Source organism: Apodemus sylvaticus, chromosome 17, assembly GCF_947179515.1.
Source record: "Apodemus sylvaticus chromosome 17, mApoSyl1.1, whole genome shotgun sequence".
Taxonomy (NCBI): Eukaryota; Metazoa; Chordata; class Mammalia; order Rodentia; family Muridae; genus Apodemus; species Apodemus sylvaticus.
Genome location: NC_067488.1, coordinates 21,492,840 through 21,509,664, shown reverse-complemented (window position 1 = coordinate 21,509,664; position 16,825 = coordinate 21,492,840). Strand labels below are relative to the sequence as shown.

At 40.4% G+C, this 16,825-nt stretch overlaps 1 protein-coding gene across 1 annotated transcript in view; it reads left to right on the top strand.

The window, feature by feature from the left end:
• Ext1 (exostosin glycosyltransferase 1) overlaps nucleotides 1–16,825 on the top strand; it is a 291,444-nt gene that overhangs the window by 255,036 nt on the left and 19,583 nt on the right. The window contains exons 4-7 of the mRNA XM_052160536.1: nucleotides 2,355–2,474; nucleotides 11,874–12,006; nucleotides 14,198–14,316; nucleotides 16,151–16,246. Coding sequence (XP_052016496.1) covers nucleotides 2,355–2,474; nucleotides 11,874–12,006; nucleotides 14,198–14,316; nucleotides 16,151–16,246 — 468 coding nt within the window. The remainder of the gene's footprint in view (nucleotides 1–2,354; nucleotides 2,475–11,873; nucleotides 12,007–14,197; nucleotides 14,317–16,150; nucleotides 16,247–16,825) is intronic.

Genomic DNA, 16,825 nt, shown 5'->3' with positions numbered 1-16,825 from the left:
AGTTCCTATTAGCTTTTGTTACCATACATAACCTCTTGTTAGGACTTGAGCGCGCTCCTGAACTTCCAAATCATCCTGTCCGAATTGTAATTAATTCACCACTTTCCCGTACGCACCTGTCTCCGAGGACAGGCAGATTAATAACCAATAGCCAAATGCCATTAGAACTTAGAACTCCATCCTGCCAATCAATTGAAATCGTCCTCCAGAGCACTTTGCAGAACACTGTCAAGATACTTCAATCCTACAGACCAACTGGTAGAATACAGTTCTAGAAGTGGTAGAACACGATGCCGCTGTAGAAGAGACTGGATGGTATCAGTGGCTCAGTCTCTGCACCTCTCCCCTCCCTTTAGAAGCTTTCTGGAGACTGGATAGCAATGAGGGCTTTCAGCATTTTCCTAATGGATTAGTTCTTGTGTCCATGATCAAAACAGCCATGCCAACCTGCATGACTTAGAGAATGCCATTGACATTTAAAAGGGCATGCTTATAAAAATTGAGGATGAGTTTGTTTGTTTGTTTTTTTTTTTCCAAATTTTTCTTTGGCAATCTAGGTCATTTTCTCATTGAGCAAATAAAAATAAATTTTCTTGGCCTATCAAGGATCTGTGTCATGAACAGTTTTAGCTCATCTAAGAATATTTTATTTCCACTTGACCTTGATCCTGCCAGTGTTTCAACTTTACCTGCAGCCTCCATATTTTTTTTTTCAGTATTAGATCTCTTTAAAGCATAGATTTAGTACCTACATTGAGATATCGGCAGAGCAAGTCAGCATTTCCTTCTGTTCTTACTGCGAGACATTTTCATTGCTTTTCCTAGGGGCCAACTTGAATCTTAGCAATGGGCCATCATCTCCTTCCCCTCTGATGAGAACTCAATTACAGTGAAGTCCCATATTTTAAGTCACTTTCCTATTAATGTGGCTGGCAGAGCATTTCTTATGTAGCCCAGGCTCCCGAGTCTGTCTGATTCATCATGCATTAGGGAGGCAAGCATGCAGAAAGGTGAGCACAGCAGGGCAGTTGACAATCATAAGGAATCTAGTATGCATTACATAAACAGAACAGCCCTTGAACTGTACGAACAGTCAGAGAGCAAGCCTGGAGGACTTAGCCAGAAATCGAAGGGAGGCATCTTAGAACTAGGGCTAGGACAGACAGATTTATGGGCAGACTGTAAACAACTGTCCTAGCTTTACATAAAATCAATGGGTCCAGCTTGGAATAGCATCTTCCTGTGTCAACAATGGTAATAGCAGTGATAATGAACCATCATAATTGAGATTCCTATGTTGTAGACAGTGTAGTAAGCACCCAGCCATATTATGCTATGAATGAATAATCCAAGAGAGCCAACTAACTCATCCTGGAAGCATATCTAGTAAAGAGAAGAACCAGATCCCACACTGATGCCTTTAACAACTTTACCCTACTATCAAGTGATGCTGCTATTGAAAATAACAATATCCTGAAGAGAGCTTCTGCTGGCCATGCTTAATCAGGCTCTTATTTCTTGAATGGCTAACATAAAAACTATTCTCTTAGCCACAAAACATACAGCAATATGAACAGGAAGAAAGGCCTTCCTTCAAAATTGTTTAACTTGGTATAGAACAGCCTATGATGAAATGCTTGGGAGATAGAGAAATTAGGGTAAGGGCTGGAGTCAGAGGAGAACTCTCAGGTGTACAGAAGATTCAAAAGAAGCTAGAAGAAGGATGTGCATGTAGACATGGCTAAATCTGTTTGGGTTGAGTGAGTAGGCTCATGAACAGCCTTTAAATACACACATTGATAAATACTTCATGGTTCCTAGGGGGACACTTCTTAGAAAATGGATTTTTGGTTGGTTGGTTGGTTGGTTGGTTGGTTGGTTGGTTTTGGGTTTTGTTGTTGTTGTTGTTGTTGTTTATTTACTTTCTCCAAGACCTGTAGTATCCATGTCAGGGCCAAAGATTTCATGGACTTGAGGAGGAGGAGGAGGAAGTGGAAGAGGGAGCGGAACTTACAACTGTAGGAGTCCCCTGTGCAACTAACCCTCTAAGAACTGAGCTAAGCCAGTGCACAGCTTCCATGCATTTGAGTGCCATTGGGGTTGCTTTCCTAGACCTGTTGTTTGTTCTGATGTTTCGTAGGGACATTTTTACCTAGTGGTTGGTGACTTTGGTAGGGAGCCTAGCCTTTACCGACTTACCCATCATTTCACCCCAGGTGATGGTTTTTTAATAGACCTGTTTTCTAGAGAATTAAGGTTATGAAGAACAGAAGTGCAACCCACTGGGTTGTTTTGATCAAGCTCATCTCTCTGTTTTACAGTTATAATTACTATGTGTTCTCCTTATGTTACAGATTCCTTCTACAATCAGGTCTATTCATCAGGATAAAATCCTAGCACTTAGACAGCAGACGCAGTTCTTGTGGGAGGCTTATTTTTCTTCAGTTGAGAAGATTGTATTAACTACACTAGAGGTAAGTGAGACCATTCCACACATGATATTTGAATAATAGTCCTTTTATTGAGACCTCTTTTTTTGGTGTTGTATTATACAGTTAGTCAAATAGGACAAAACCAGATTTTCTGTCCTTGAATAGGTTAGTGACTGCCCCCCACACACACACACACACATCTTTTTTTACCATTCCCAAGCAAATGCCCTCTTTCCTGACAAATTCTCATAGCAGAAGTGACATGGAGAGAAGCTATGCTCTAGACAAAGTGATTTGTCTGACTTCATTTTAGAGGTAATGTGGGTAATGACTATCTTCCTGTCACTCAAACTCAGTAGTATCCTTTGAAGACATATTTCTGGAGTGCATTTAGAAAAATAAAGATAATGATCAAGTAAGGGAAATATCCTCTACCATTTTTAAACTGTGAACAGTTTAGTGGCCACCATAGGACATGGCACGTTAAGAGATACCAAAATTGCTTCTGAAGACACATACAACCGAACCAGCCAGCTCCCATGTTGTAAGGTTATGGTAAGAAGAAAACTGTCATCATGGTTATATCCATCTGGTGTCGAAAATGTTAATCTTTATAAAAGTAGAAACTCGGGCAGTTGTGTGGATAAATATCTTCAAGTTGCCTTATTCTGTGTGCGCGCGTGCATTTGTGTGTGTGTGTGTGTGTGTGTGTGTGTGTGTTTGTATTGAGAAAGCATTCTACATACACTGAGCTTTGTCTCATTCTCTTAAATTGCCTTGTTTAAGGCAAGAGGAAAATAGAAAATCATGAAAATGATTAAAACCACAGGAAGTAGAGCAGATAGCAGTGGCCTTGGGCAATGCAGAACTTTGTAAAGAGCTAAGAAAGAACAGAGAAAACTGCACACTCATGAGTTTTGGGCCTATAAGCAGGGGAGTGATCAGACTGTCTCCTGAGGTGACCCAGGAGACCCAGGAACTTATAGAATGGGGCAGGGCGATTTACTACACCCTTGGAGAGTATCTCCTTCGGGAGTTAACGGTCACTCTGAAAGCTAATATAATCTTGAATAAATATAAGACAACCAAGTAATACTGTGGAAACTGAAGCCACCTGCTCCATCCATGTGATCATGTGTGTTCTTGCCGTGGGTCGGGGAGGAGGGGTCAGAGTCAGTGTTAGTCAAAGCACAGTGGAAATTTTTCCACACCAGCCTCACTTCTGCTTCAGGTCCCAGCTCTAGGCAACCCGTCGCCAGGACTTTCCCACGCCTGGTATACATCCTGAAGCTAGGTGAACAGAAGGTCTAGTTTAATTATTTTTCCATTCCTTTTTGCTTTTGTTTCTTGGTCAGATTGGAGTTTTGTTTTGTTTTGTTTTTCTTTAAAAATACAAACTCATTTTCTAGCCTTCTACTTCTTAGAATGTGAGCAAAACTAACTGGATTTTATCTGCCTCTTGCTCAGGAAGCCCACAGAAAAACCAAAGAAACTGCCACAGTATTATTGACACTTGCATATTTTAGAAGTTTAGAATATTTGAAATATTAGCCCTTCGTTCTTTTTGTCCTAAACATCCCCTTCCCCCCAGTACTCTGTCCTGCTCATCCTGTTCTGTTTGTTATATCCGTCTCAGTGTCTGTGGCTTCTCTGCCAGCTGCACTGAGACAGAGCCTTTATACACATTCACACACACACATATTTTAGTGCAGCCATGTTTTCTTTTTTATATCAAATACTAACTGCTTAGTTAATTGGCTTTTCGTCATGATCTATATTAAAAGGTAGCCTTTTCCCCCTCATTTTTGTCTTTCCTGTAAGTTGTTTTCTGTTCTCCCGTGGCTTTAGTTACCCTTTAGTGTTCTGTTGGGCTATGTAGTACATCTTCGGGTGTGTCCCTAGTCTTTTAGCCTGTCCCACTGCTGTTCACCTACACACCCAGACCATGTTTTAATCTGTCTTCACCCTAATACCATTGTGTGGTAAGCCTCTGTTTATCTCTCCATCTGGTGCGGGTCACCGTGAATACTGTCTGTGATTACTGCTATCCACATAGATGACTGGGAATGCTTACAGTGCTTTAGTCAGTGTTCTGCTTGCATTTTGGGCTTTGTCTCTGCCTACACTTTTAGGGTAGTACTTATGAAGTGAAATTAGTAAACCAAAGAGTCCGGGCATTACAAAAGGTCATAATGTATTTAGTTAAATTACTATGTTTTTTCTTAAACTTGGAAAAACATATGGTTTTAGTTTCGTTTGATAAAAATGGTACATGAAATTGAACAACATAAAGCAAAACTTGAATAATGGAGGAATCTACTGTCAAGATCGCAATTTTCCTCGACCTGCACATCAGAGTCTTAAAAGAAGATGGACAAGTTACTCTGAGCTTTAGTTTGAAGAATAAATGCCCTACCATAGCCTAGGATTGTTGAAAAACAGTAAAGATCATTTATTTCCATAGTTTAGTTAGCACACATTATAAAGCTATCATAATCATGAGAGCTTTGCTTCAGCTTTTCAAATGAGAGAAGATATGAGGTGTATTATTTGATTCCGAATATCTATTGTATTGTTAATACAATAGTGGGCATATAGTATAAAAGTATTGGCTACCTGGCATGAGGACTTGGTTGGACTCCCAGTATTCCATGTAAAAGCCAGTTGTGATGACGTGGGCCTGTGACCACAGTGCTGGTGGAGACGGTGGCAGGTGTGTCTCAGGAGCTTGGTGCCTAGCCAGTCCAGGCCAAACTACAAGATCCAGCTCCAATTGGAGACCCTGCCAACCTCTGACCTCCACATGGGTTAGCACCCAGCACTCACACAGGCGCACGAAGATGATAGAGTTGATGTAATAGGATAGAGGCGGGTATAGCCATACCATTTTAGGTTGGAGAAGCCAGTCTGCACGTGATCTCAGGCATAAAACACACCAAGTGTGACGATGAAAATCATTAAAACTTCTGTCTAGCAGGAGACACTATAAAGAAATGCAAAACTCAGGGCAGAGGGTCACAGTTAATATGAAGCTAAAAAAAAGTTAATATTTTTGACATTTAAACTCTGATAAATAAATTAGAAAAATACCCAGGTTTCCAAGTAGGCTGGAATACAGTGAGACCTTGTCAGAAACACGCAAAATACTTGTATGTTCAGATTTGAGCAATTGAGGTACATCTTTTCCCAAAACCTGATGAAGTACATCTTTCCACAAACATTCTCTATTAGAACATGAAATAAAGAACTTACGTTATCAAATGGAAAAACTTAATTTAGTAATGTGTTCATACATAAATTATATGTACATATGTATATGATAGCAGACATATATAGATAATTTGTACATACAGTGGTTTGACCTGATGGGTTTTTTTTTTAAGTATATTATGATGGTGCAAAGAATAATATGCATTCGGTACATCCATATTTTGAGTACTTAGTTTTGTATCTTTTCCCAGGCTATCAGTGTGATATAATATTGTGTTACGAAGCTGGGCAGAGGCCATGCGCCCTATCTCCTAGTCAGCCACATTGTACTCTCAGTGTACTGTGTTGCTGGGTGAATTGGGTATAGTAAATACATTTTGGACTGACTCTATCTTTTAGCCTATGATGATTTAATCAGGATGTGACACCCTCATGATCTAAAGACGTTTCTATAGAATCCTTTGTGGTGTTGTGTAGATCTAGATAATAAAGAGAAGAGATGCAAAAGTGTAGAGTGGCTTAATTGCTAATTAAATTTACTTGTAATTGTTCCTAAGGGTATATAGTCAAGTCATGTATGCATCAGTCGCTGTGAAAGGGATGTCTGCCCTAACTCGAGGAAGTTAAAAAGAAATAAAATATTTCTTTCCACCTATCGTGTCAGTAGATATCATATGAAATCATGGCAGTAGTGTCACCAAGGGTGCAGAAGAGAGACTTTAAGATCAGAGTGGAGAATGACTACCCCACTTAAACCTTTCTGCAGAGGCTAGCATCTTTAGAAGAAAGAATAATTTTCACCCTGTACTTCTTAAAAAGGTAGTGATCTAATGAACAAAGTTCCACGTAGCATAGGTTATAGTGTTTATGTTATAACATTGCATATCCGCAGTCAGGTAGTTAGACACATATTGGTCACTTGTGATGCATCTGCATTGAGGACTATTATACAGACAGCAAATATAGTAAGGACATACATTTATTGGTATAAGAAAATGTTCATAGTGTTCCTTTAGAATCAGGTTAGAAATTATTCAAGCAGTGGAAACCCATCTTTTATTTTGGTCAACATAATATAGTCTTATATACATTTTGGGAAAATCATTCCTGAGATATGATATAACTAGCTATTTTCCCCTTTAAAAAAAAAGTCTTATGTATTTTACTTTTTGTGTGTATGAATGTTTTACCTGTATACATATATGTGGACCACATGCACACAGTGCCCTCAGAGGCCAGTAATGAGTGTTAGTTCCCCTGGAACTGGAGTTCAAATGATTGTGAGTTGTTTTGTGGATTCTGGGAACTGAAACTGGCTCCTCTGCAAGCTCCCTTAACCACTGAGTCTTCTTCTCATCCTGTAGCTGTACTCCTTTTAAGCAGGGGATTATTTGAAGCAGGTTTTTTTTTTCCTCTTTTGCCTTCTCTAATTTGCTGCAAAGAACCTATCGGTAGTGATTAGTTCATTCTCTTGATATTTCAAAATAAAACAGTCCATGTAAGAAAGAAGACTGCCTTAAATGACATGTCCATTACTACAATGGGAGGACCAGTCTGATAAATGGTTGCATCCACTTAGACTCTCACAGTCTGTCTCTGAGAGACCCTTCTCTACTGCATTCTTGTGGGCCTTCAGGATTATAATTAAAACATAACATTAACAACAACATTGCTAATTTGCCAGGCAAAAGATCATATCTCATTAATTATATTTCTTTTGCAGCGGCTTATTGTGCGGATCCAGTTTCTTGTCTATTAAGTTAACAGAGCTCCCTTCCTTCTCCTGCAATAACAGCTTGATGTGTTACATTCATCACAATAGAGTCCTACATTGAGCTGTTTTCATCTTTGAGCCCAGAAAAGCTTTCTTCCCCTTGGATCTAAGCCACACAATTCTTTAGCAACACATTTTTTTTTAAACACTAAAACCATATACTTCATTCAAATTTATAGCAGCTGTCAAATCTCTCTATATCATCCCAAGATTGGATTGTAACAATCTGACCTCTCAGGCAAATTGCAAGAGAGATAACACTTGCTTTCCCATCTTAATTCCGAGCTCGCCATTACCCTAAATTCAACAAACAGAAAAGCAGAAGAGGTAAAGGAAATGCCATCCTTATACACAAGGCAGCAAAGCGTACATGTTCCTGAGATGAACTCAAGGTTCGCATGTCAGCGGGGCCCTTTTGGCCTAGCGCTTAGACACAGTAAGTCATTCGATCGGTTATGGCCCTGCTAAGGAAGAGAACGGAAGAAGTTAACTCTAGGCAGCTCTTTGCTTAATTTATCTACCCATAGACTCTAGATCTGTGGCACTTCTTCCTTATCCATCGTAGTCTAGATCCTGAAAATGGGATTGCATGTCTTTGGAGAATCCCCATTAGTAACTTCTCTCATTACAATGAACAGATACGCCTTACAGGAGCAGCTTAGGAGAAGGAAGTCTTATTCAATTCAGGCTCACGGGTTAAGGTGGATTATGGAAGAGAAAGTATGAGAACAGGAGTATGAGAATACTGGTCATATTCTTTTGTCTGTAGATTGGAAATAGAAAGTGGACAGGAAGTAGGACCTGGCTATCAATCAAATCTCAAGGCTCTCCCTCATTTCCTTCTTCCAGCAATGCTTTATTCGTTAAAGCTTCTAAACCTTCTAAACAGCATCAACAGGCGGATCCAAGTATTCAAACACCCAAGCCTAGGGTGAACATTTCACGTTCAAACCACAACACCAGCTCTATAGTTATAGGTAATGCTTAGACACAGTTGAAGATGGGGTCCCTCATTCTCCCCAAAGCCAAGGATGAACAAGAAGTACATTTCACATGCCCACTCTTTCAGACTTGGGATTCTGTTAGCTCTCAAGCCGGACTGCTGCATTTTGGAATTAGTCTCCTTGGAGCTGGAGTTTTCTGTTTTGTACTTCCATGCAAATTGAAAAATGGCAGTGGAATGAGTGGTAAGCTGCTAGAAAGCTAGTGTTCCTTCATGGGTCAGACCATAGTGACTCAGGATCAAGGCAAGCAAAGAAAAAGCGTGCATGACATTATAACGTTATCTGCATACTGTAACAGCCTATGGTAGCGCATGGGACACTGTTTTAGAGGAGGGTTTGTGAAGCTTTCCCCATTTGCTTCTCAACTATCTGACTAAACACATTTAAACTACAGCACTGTTGGGTCATGCTGGTGATTTTCCTGTAATGCCAATCAAAGATTGCTTTGGCTTTAAACACATGTCATATGATGCCACTTTGTGCGTTAGGCAGTATCATTTAATCAAGGAACAAATGAAGATGACTACAGCCTGCAGCCCACTACCTATGATTTTATAAAAGAGAATGGCATAGAACAATAAGGAGCCTGTCATTCTACCCTATAAATTCACTCACCAAGTATTATCATTACCGAGGGCCTCAACAACCTCTCCCTCTCCCTCCTTCCCTCCTTCCTTCCCTTCCTCCCATCCCTCCCCCCCCCCTCTCTCTCTCTCTCTCTCTCTCTCTCTCTCTCTCTCTCGTGTGGGGGTGTGTATGTGTGGGTGTGTATGTGTGGGGGTGGGGGTGCGTGGGCGTGCGTTTGTGTGTAAATCACCAAGGAAGTGTCTATCCTCTAAATGTTATGTCTTCTTTCACAGCAATAAAGTGTAAACACTGAATGCCATTCAAAAATCCTGAGAGCTGTCTGGTAAAGTGACAGGGAGAGCTAGACATTAGGAGATTGAAAAATGACCTTTCTGTTTGTTGGAATGAGATCCAAACTCCTTCAAAGTTTTGACAATCCAAGTTGATATATAAGCTTTTAGAAGCACATCTGGCAACCAGGCAGAGGAGGCACATGCCTTTAATCCTAGCATTTGGGAGGCAGAAACAAGTGGATCTCTTAAGTTCAAGACCAGCCTGGTCTATAGAGTGAGCTCCAGGAGAGCCAGGGCTATACAGACAAATCCTGTCCCAGGAAACAAAGAAAAGGAAGGGAGGGAGGGAAGGAAAGAGGTAGAGAAGGAGGGAAGTGAGGAGGGAGGAAGGAAGGGAGGAAGAAAAAAAGGACAGGCAAACCAAAGTCCTAAAGAATCTTTAATGAATGTGGAAGCTTTTTATCCAGAAGTATTCTTATTTCTTTGCATAGAAAAATTATTCTGTTTTGGTCAGTGCAGAGAAATCAGCCATGAGTACTATGGAGAAATACATAAAAAGACCAATATTGACTGTATCTAGAAAATGAATTGAAATTTGTTTTGAAAGGCAAAAATCAAATCTTAAATACAGGAAGTTAGGCAGATTGTGTGACTTTCTGAGAGGCTGTCCCGTCAGTGATACATTGTCATTTTATTACCAGTGAGAGGATGAACCCTGGGGCCCCCAACTCACTTGGCCAAGGTTAAGTTCCATGGGCTATGCAGTCACGCTTATATCTTCTTGCCAAGATTCATTTAAATAGAGTATGGGATGCTTCTTAGAATTTCAAGAGTGTTCCATAACTGATGGCCATATTTGGGAAATTTGAAAGAAACCAGTGCTGTGACTTTAAAGTGAATAGAGTCTGTGACCGTGTGAAGCATGCTTCCCCGAGACCCGAACAAATGATGATCTGCTTGTAACATCTCCGAGTTCCGTGTCGTTTGTTTGTAGCTTCAATTTCTCATGCTGCTTATTGCCAATTCATTCTGTGTCTTGATAGCTACGATTAGATATGTGACCCCATGCTAAAAGGCACATAAAATTAAAAAGAAAACAAATGGGAGGTCTAAATGGACCACTATGGAAAGGAAATAATAGCCTGCACTGGGAAAGTATGTGAGATGAAAAATGGAATAAATGGTATCCAGACAGTTGCGTGCCGGGCAGACTTCTTTCCAGGTCTCACATGTTGCTCACAATAGATGTCTAGAGTACGGCACTGCAGCCCGTGCCTCTGTACCATCGGCAGTCAATATCAGCATTATAACTGGCTTCCTGAAATCTTCGTCAACTCAGAAAGTTATGTAAGCATATAAAATTAGCAATTTTGATGTGACGGAAAGATAAAAATGCAGATATTGCTGAACTAAAATTATTCGTTCTTCTCAATTTCTTCCCTACATCTTTCAGTAGGAAAGCACAGGTGATGTGGTTTAAAAGATCTATAGGGCTCGTTTGATTGTTCTACCAATCACGATGGGGAATGACATTGGATGAGCATATTAATAACTTAGCAAATCCTAGAAGTCCATACTGAAATTCACATTTCCTTCAATGTTATTTCGGGATTGATTGGCTGACTCTGTGATTGAGGATTGGGGGGTCAAACTCAGCACTTTATATATGGTGACACATATCCCTCAGCTAAGCCCTTGGGGTTATTTTTTGTTTCTTGGTTTGTTTTTTGAGTTTTAAACTTTTTTTTTTCCTGGTATGATATTCTGCATCAAGTTAATTATTTTCCACATCATATCTTAATGAGTCAATGGTTTTATTACAGGAGTTTGAAAGTCAGAGAGAAAGTCTTAAAGTAGACTAATCACATTCCACTGACAAATGATTCAGGTTGGGAGAAGGTTTGTCTCTAAATGTAGAATTTAATGATCTGCAAGGTCCCAAAGTCCAAGGAAACTAATGAACTAGCTTGACAATTATTAGTCTTCATACGCCATGGTTCTTGTCCAATTCTGTAGGATGTTTTGAGCAGTTGTTAACTCACTACTTTTTGAAGTCAAAATACAGAAACACTTGATCCTGCAACTGACTTTGAAAAGGGAAGGAACAAGTGACAGGCAATTTAAAACTCCCTCCTGAATTAAAGGGATGGTGTGGAGAAGGTGACTGCCTTCTCTTGTCTTTGCCTCTGTCTCCACATGGTCCACACTGACATTTCCATGCACTCAGATCTGATCTTGCTGATAACATCTGAATCTATATATAGATGCCCCATCACCAAGGACTGGTGAACTGTTCTGTACACTGTACTTTGAAAGCAAGGACCATTATTATAAAATAATGAAATAAAATAAAAAGACGACAGAATTTATGATTAAAATGGAACTTGAGCTTTGTCAGCCACAGTCGATCACTTTCTCTTACTGTCCTGCAGAGCCTGTCACTGCACACATTCTTATCTATAGGGAATTGGAGAAGGAACAGGTAGAATGTGCAAACTTGGATTCCCAAACATACGCAAACTTGGATTGAGCCAAAAACCTTTCTAAGCATCATCTCAGACTCAGCCTAACCACGTGCTGCTTTGCTTTCTAGATTATTCAGGACAGAATATTCAAGCACATATCACGTAACAGTTTAATATGGAACAAACATCCTGGAGGATTGTTCGTCCTACCACAGTATTCATCTTACCTGGGAGATTTCCCTTACTACTATGCTAATTTAGGTAAGTGAATCCTTTTGATTACCCTGAAGTGGTCATTCTTCCCAGCAGCCTGGGTGGGAGATTGTTGTCTGAGCTCCTTTTATTTAAGAGCTGACTTTCGATTGAGAATTATAAATACAACAGAGTATTGGAAAACAAAATAGACAGGAAACCTTTTTCCTCTGAGCAACTGTCCTGTACATTTAGTAGACTTCACTGAGAAATGTTCTTGAATTATAGATCATTTTGAATATGAGAAACGATTAAGTATAAACTTAATGTGTGTGTGTGTGTGTGTGTGTGTGTAGGTATGCATAGGTGTATATCTACATGAATTTTTTCATAATCTCACATCTCTTACTGTACATTCAGAAAAACCTGAATTACGAAGGAGAAATTCAAAATAACTAAGATTATGTGACAAGGAAAAATGTATGCATTCTTCCAATGTTTAGTATGGTACGCTCCTACACTGAGCTAATGCCAGGCTAGATGTTTAAAATAAAGATCACATTTGATAGAATCTGTACTTTCAAGCAGCTTTGAATTGATCTCAGTGGGACGAAGGATGTAGCCCAGAGATACAGATGCACAGAGGCTGATGCTCCTACCACAGGCATTTCCACGGCTGGAGCCCCAGACACGCTCATGTTAGCAGCGTCAAGGATATGTTAACTCAGAGTTACAGCATTTTAGAAAGTACAATAAAGCATCTTCCAGAGTGCTATGATAAAGTCTCAAGGCGGTTTATTCTATATGAATGTGCTCCAAAACAACTTCACCCTTCTTGAATTGTACATCTTTAGCTTGGGACCAGCTGAGACTGAAGTTCAGGGCCTAAAGTATCTACCAGCAGTGAATAACCATTTAATGTAAACCAGACCGACATATTGGGAGTACCATATGGAATTCAGTGGATGGTTTACTATGAGCCAGTGAGAATTTATTGTCTTACAAAGGCAGTAGATAAGAATCCTAACATTTCTTGTAGAGCTCTGTAATCTTTAGAATTAGCTGCTTAGAAGTGTATCTATGATGCTTCTTAAACTCTTGCTGGAAAACCTAAAAGCAATGACTGGTTTCCATTGTAAAAAAGTACTTCCTTGGTCCTGGGTATCGTTCTTACCTGAATGTTCTTCAAGAGAAAGAGAAACTCTCTTTCTGAATTTCAATTAAAATGCTAATTGGAAGGTACAATTTTCCATGTAAAACATTTACATAATCGTTTCACATATACACTCTGATTTTAACTTACATCCCCACCTATATCAAAGTCTAACTGGGATGTTCCCATAATGCCTGGTTCATACCTAAGCTACTAATGTGCCAAATTAGGTCTAAATTAATGAAGTTCTGAAAGGCTCTTAACCTGTGTGTAATTTCCGAGTTCTTGAAGAAGGGTTCCTGAGGGGATACCTTCTGGTTTCTCTTTGGTGCTAGTGGTTGATTTGCATATTCATTGTCCTTTCCCGCAAAGTGCTCCCATTGGGCAGAAGTCAGTTCCACATACTTTTTCTCTCAGTGGTGTTCCTGTGACACTAAGCAGTCATTCTTAAAATAAGGAGGCTCCCTTGGTGTGATGCTGCTGATGCTGGAGCCAATGTTGAGGATGTGGACGATGATAACACAGAGCACTTTTTATTTGCTAAGTCCTGTTCTAAGTGCTCAGTGTGTATCAGGGTGCTTAACACTGGAAGTAACTGCATTTCCCAGCTGAAGGAACCCAGAGGCCCCACCAATATTTCTCAGTGCCACCAACACTTGATGGAAGATCTGAGAGTCAAGCCTAAATGGATGCTAGGTGCTATCTTTCAAACCTTTCCGACATGCTCTTATATGAAATAGTTACTCACACAAACCCCTTTAGTTAATATGCAGGTACTTGTAAATGGTACTTCCACCAGTGGAAAAGGCATACTTATGTACAGACATAACAGGTAAGTGACCAGAGCAGAGTGCAGAGATAAACATTGGGTACCATTAAAAAAAAAAGGAAGATGGTAAGCATCACTAAGGGAAGAAAATGGACACTGGTTGGATGTTGCATGTCAACTTCTGTTTCCTCCACTTCTGAGCATAAATAAGAGATGAAGGACAACTGTGCTGGAGGGGACATCAACTCTGGGGTCAACCACTGGAACGTGGAGTCTTTTTACTGAGTCTTATTTTTCCCCCAGTGCTTCATTAGACTCTTCCTATCATTCCCTTTCAGGTTTAAAGCCCCCTTCCAAATTCACTGCAGTCATCCATGCTGTGACCCCCCTGGTCTCTCAGTCCCAGCCAGTGTTGAAGCTTCTTGTGGCTGCAGCCAAATCCCAGTACTGTGCGCAGGTGAGTACCCCCTGTTCTCTGCAGCTTGATAACAGAGGGAATCATTTCATACCTGTCCCGCCCTTGGCGTTCCAGGAAGTCAACATACGCAGTTCCCCTAGTGATTGGCTAGGCTTTGATACTCTTCTTTTAATCAGCCTGTAGACTCAAAAATGAAACCTGGCACAAGTCAGATTTCAGAATGACCTTTGCCTTAATGTGAAAACATCCCTACACACACACACACACACACACACACACACACATTCTGTAAAAAAAAAAATGTATGAAACAAATTACTTCTTTTTTTTCTTTATGTTTGTGGATATGTATGCATGTTTTAGGAGGATGAGCAATACATGTGTGTACAGGTATACATGTAGATGTGTTCACATGTGTGTTTAGGCTAGAAGTAAACCTAGGATATTGTCTCTTAGGTACTGCCTACTTATTTTTTGAGACAGGATCTCCCACTGCCTCGGAACTCACTGATACAGTCAGGATTCCTGGCCAGGATGCTCCAGGGATCTGCCTGTGTCTGGTGCCCCACCCAGCACTGGGATTACAAGCAAACACTCCCATACCCCGGCCTTTCACGCAGATACTAGGGATGGATCTTAGGTCCTTGTGTTGACAGGGCAAACACTTCACTCACTGAGCCACCTCCCTAGTTAGTCTCTTACTTCATTCATAAACATCAAAATGATAAAGTAAAGCAAAATGGCCATGGGCGGGACACAGAACACTGCATTCCACTAACAGTAGCAGACTTGTCGATGTCGGGAAGTGACAGCTTTTCCTTCCCAGTAGCAGGAGAGAGCAGAGAATGATATCTGTGGTAACAGTGTTTCCCAAATCAGTATCACTCCAAGAGCCTTAACACTGTTTAATTTTTTAACTTGTGACGGCTGTAGATAAGATGGTTTACAAATGAGGAAAGTCTCAAATCATAGAGAAGTGTTTGGTTTTGAATTCATTGCCTTTAATGGAAATTATAAAGTCACATAAAACCAGCAACTGTTCAAGGGAATCCAAAGCAGGAACTTGTGCTTCTGCCTCAAATGCTTTTATGTCGCCCACATTGCCTGGTGTAGTGCGAGTTCATAGCAGATGTTCAGATGTTTAGTATACATTTTTATTTAACTTGATCACAGTTGCTATTACACTCATCGTCATAAGATATCAGAAGTTAGAAAACACTTGATTAAGTTCCGGCAGACTTGAAGTTACTACTTTTTATTTGTAAGTGAGTGAGTGAGTGTATGTATGTATGTATGTATGTATGTATGTATGTATGTATGTATGAATGTATGTATGTATGTATGTATGTATGTCTATGTGTTTGCATATATATGAAGGTTTATATATATGTTTAGGTGCATATGCACAAATGTGCATATACATATAGAGTCCATAGGATGACATTGAGGTCTATCTCAGTTGTTCACTTTCATATGTTAAGACAAAGTCTCTTCTACCCAGAGTTTGCTCGTTGGCTCAGCTGGTCTAGTAAGTAAGCTTGCCACAAGAATTCTCTACCTCCTAGGGACTAGGATTTTTGGTAGACATACTCACCTGGCACTTACATGGATCCTGGGGATCAAACTCAAGCTCTTTACTCGCTGAGTCGGCTCCTCAGCCCTTGGAGATACTACTTTCTCCTAGTCGCTGAAAGTAGTCATTTAGATTTCTACCGTTCCCTCTCTGGTTGTTGAAGACGAAAGTCCTACGGGTTCGTAAAGTCTGTTTGGCCTCACTTTGAAGTTTTGTTTGTCGGTTCGTTTCTATCCCTCTTTTAGTAGGGGGCCTATAGAAGTACCCAAGATAGCCATCTAATGATTCCTGTGCCTTTCAGATCATAGTTCTGTGGAACTGTGACAAGCCTCTACCAGCCAAACACCGCTGGCCTGCCACTGCCGTGCCTGTCATCGTCATCGAAGGAGAGAGCAAGGTAGGAGGGGCTGATGTGAGGCTACTGTGGAAACTTACCTCTCCACAGATGCCATGGATGCTGGCTCTAGAAGATCCCTTAAGGGCTCTTGGATGAGGGTTGTGTCTAATACTGCACTTGTTCCTGAATGTCTTTAGCTTTGACAGCCATGGACTTTGGAATCAGTAAAACTTGCAGAGAGTTTCACTGCAAACAATCCGGTAGCTTTCTAACTTTACATTCTTGCATGCTATTTCCTCATTCATAAAATGAAACTCATACTGCATAGTTCCTAGGGTAACTTGTGAGGGTGAAATGAACTCAAGGCCTGGCGATGGTGTCACATATAGGGCAAGAATGAAAGGTGGCCATGGCAACTGCCGATGCCAATGCCGCATGTGCACAGTTGGTTCAGCTAATGCATTGTGTCCTTCAGAACGGTTCTTCTTACCCTTCGCTTTAAGAAGACATTTCTCCTTATTTTGTGTTGATGCCTCCATCTAAAGACCAGCTCACCCTCACTGGCCCATTACTTTCATTACCCAGTCCACTCTGCTTAGAACTCGGCAATCTTCTGATCATCTGTGGACTATATTTGTT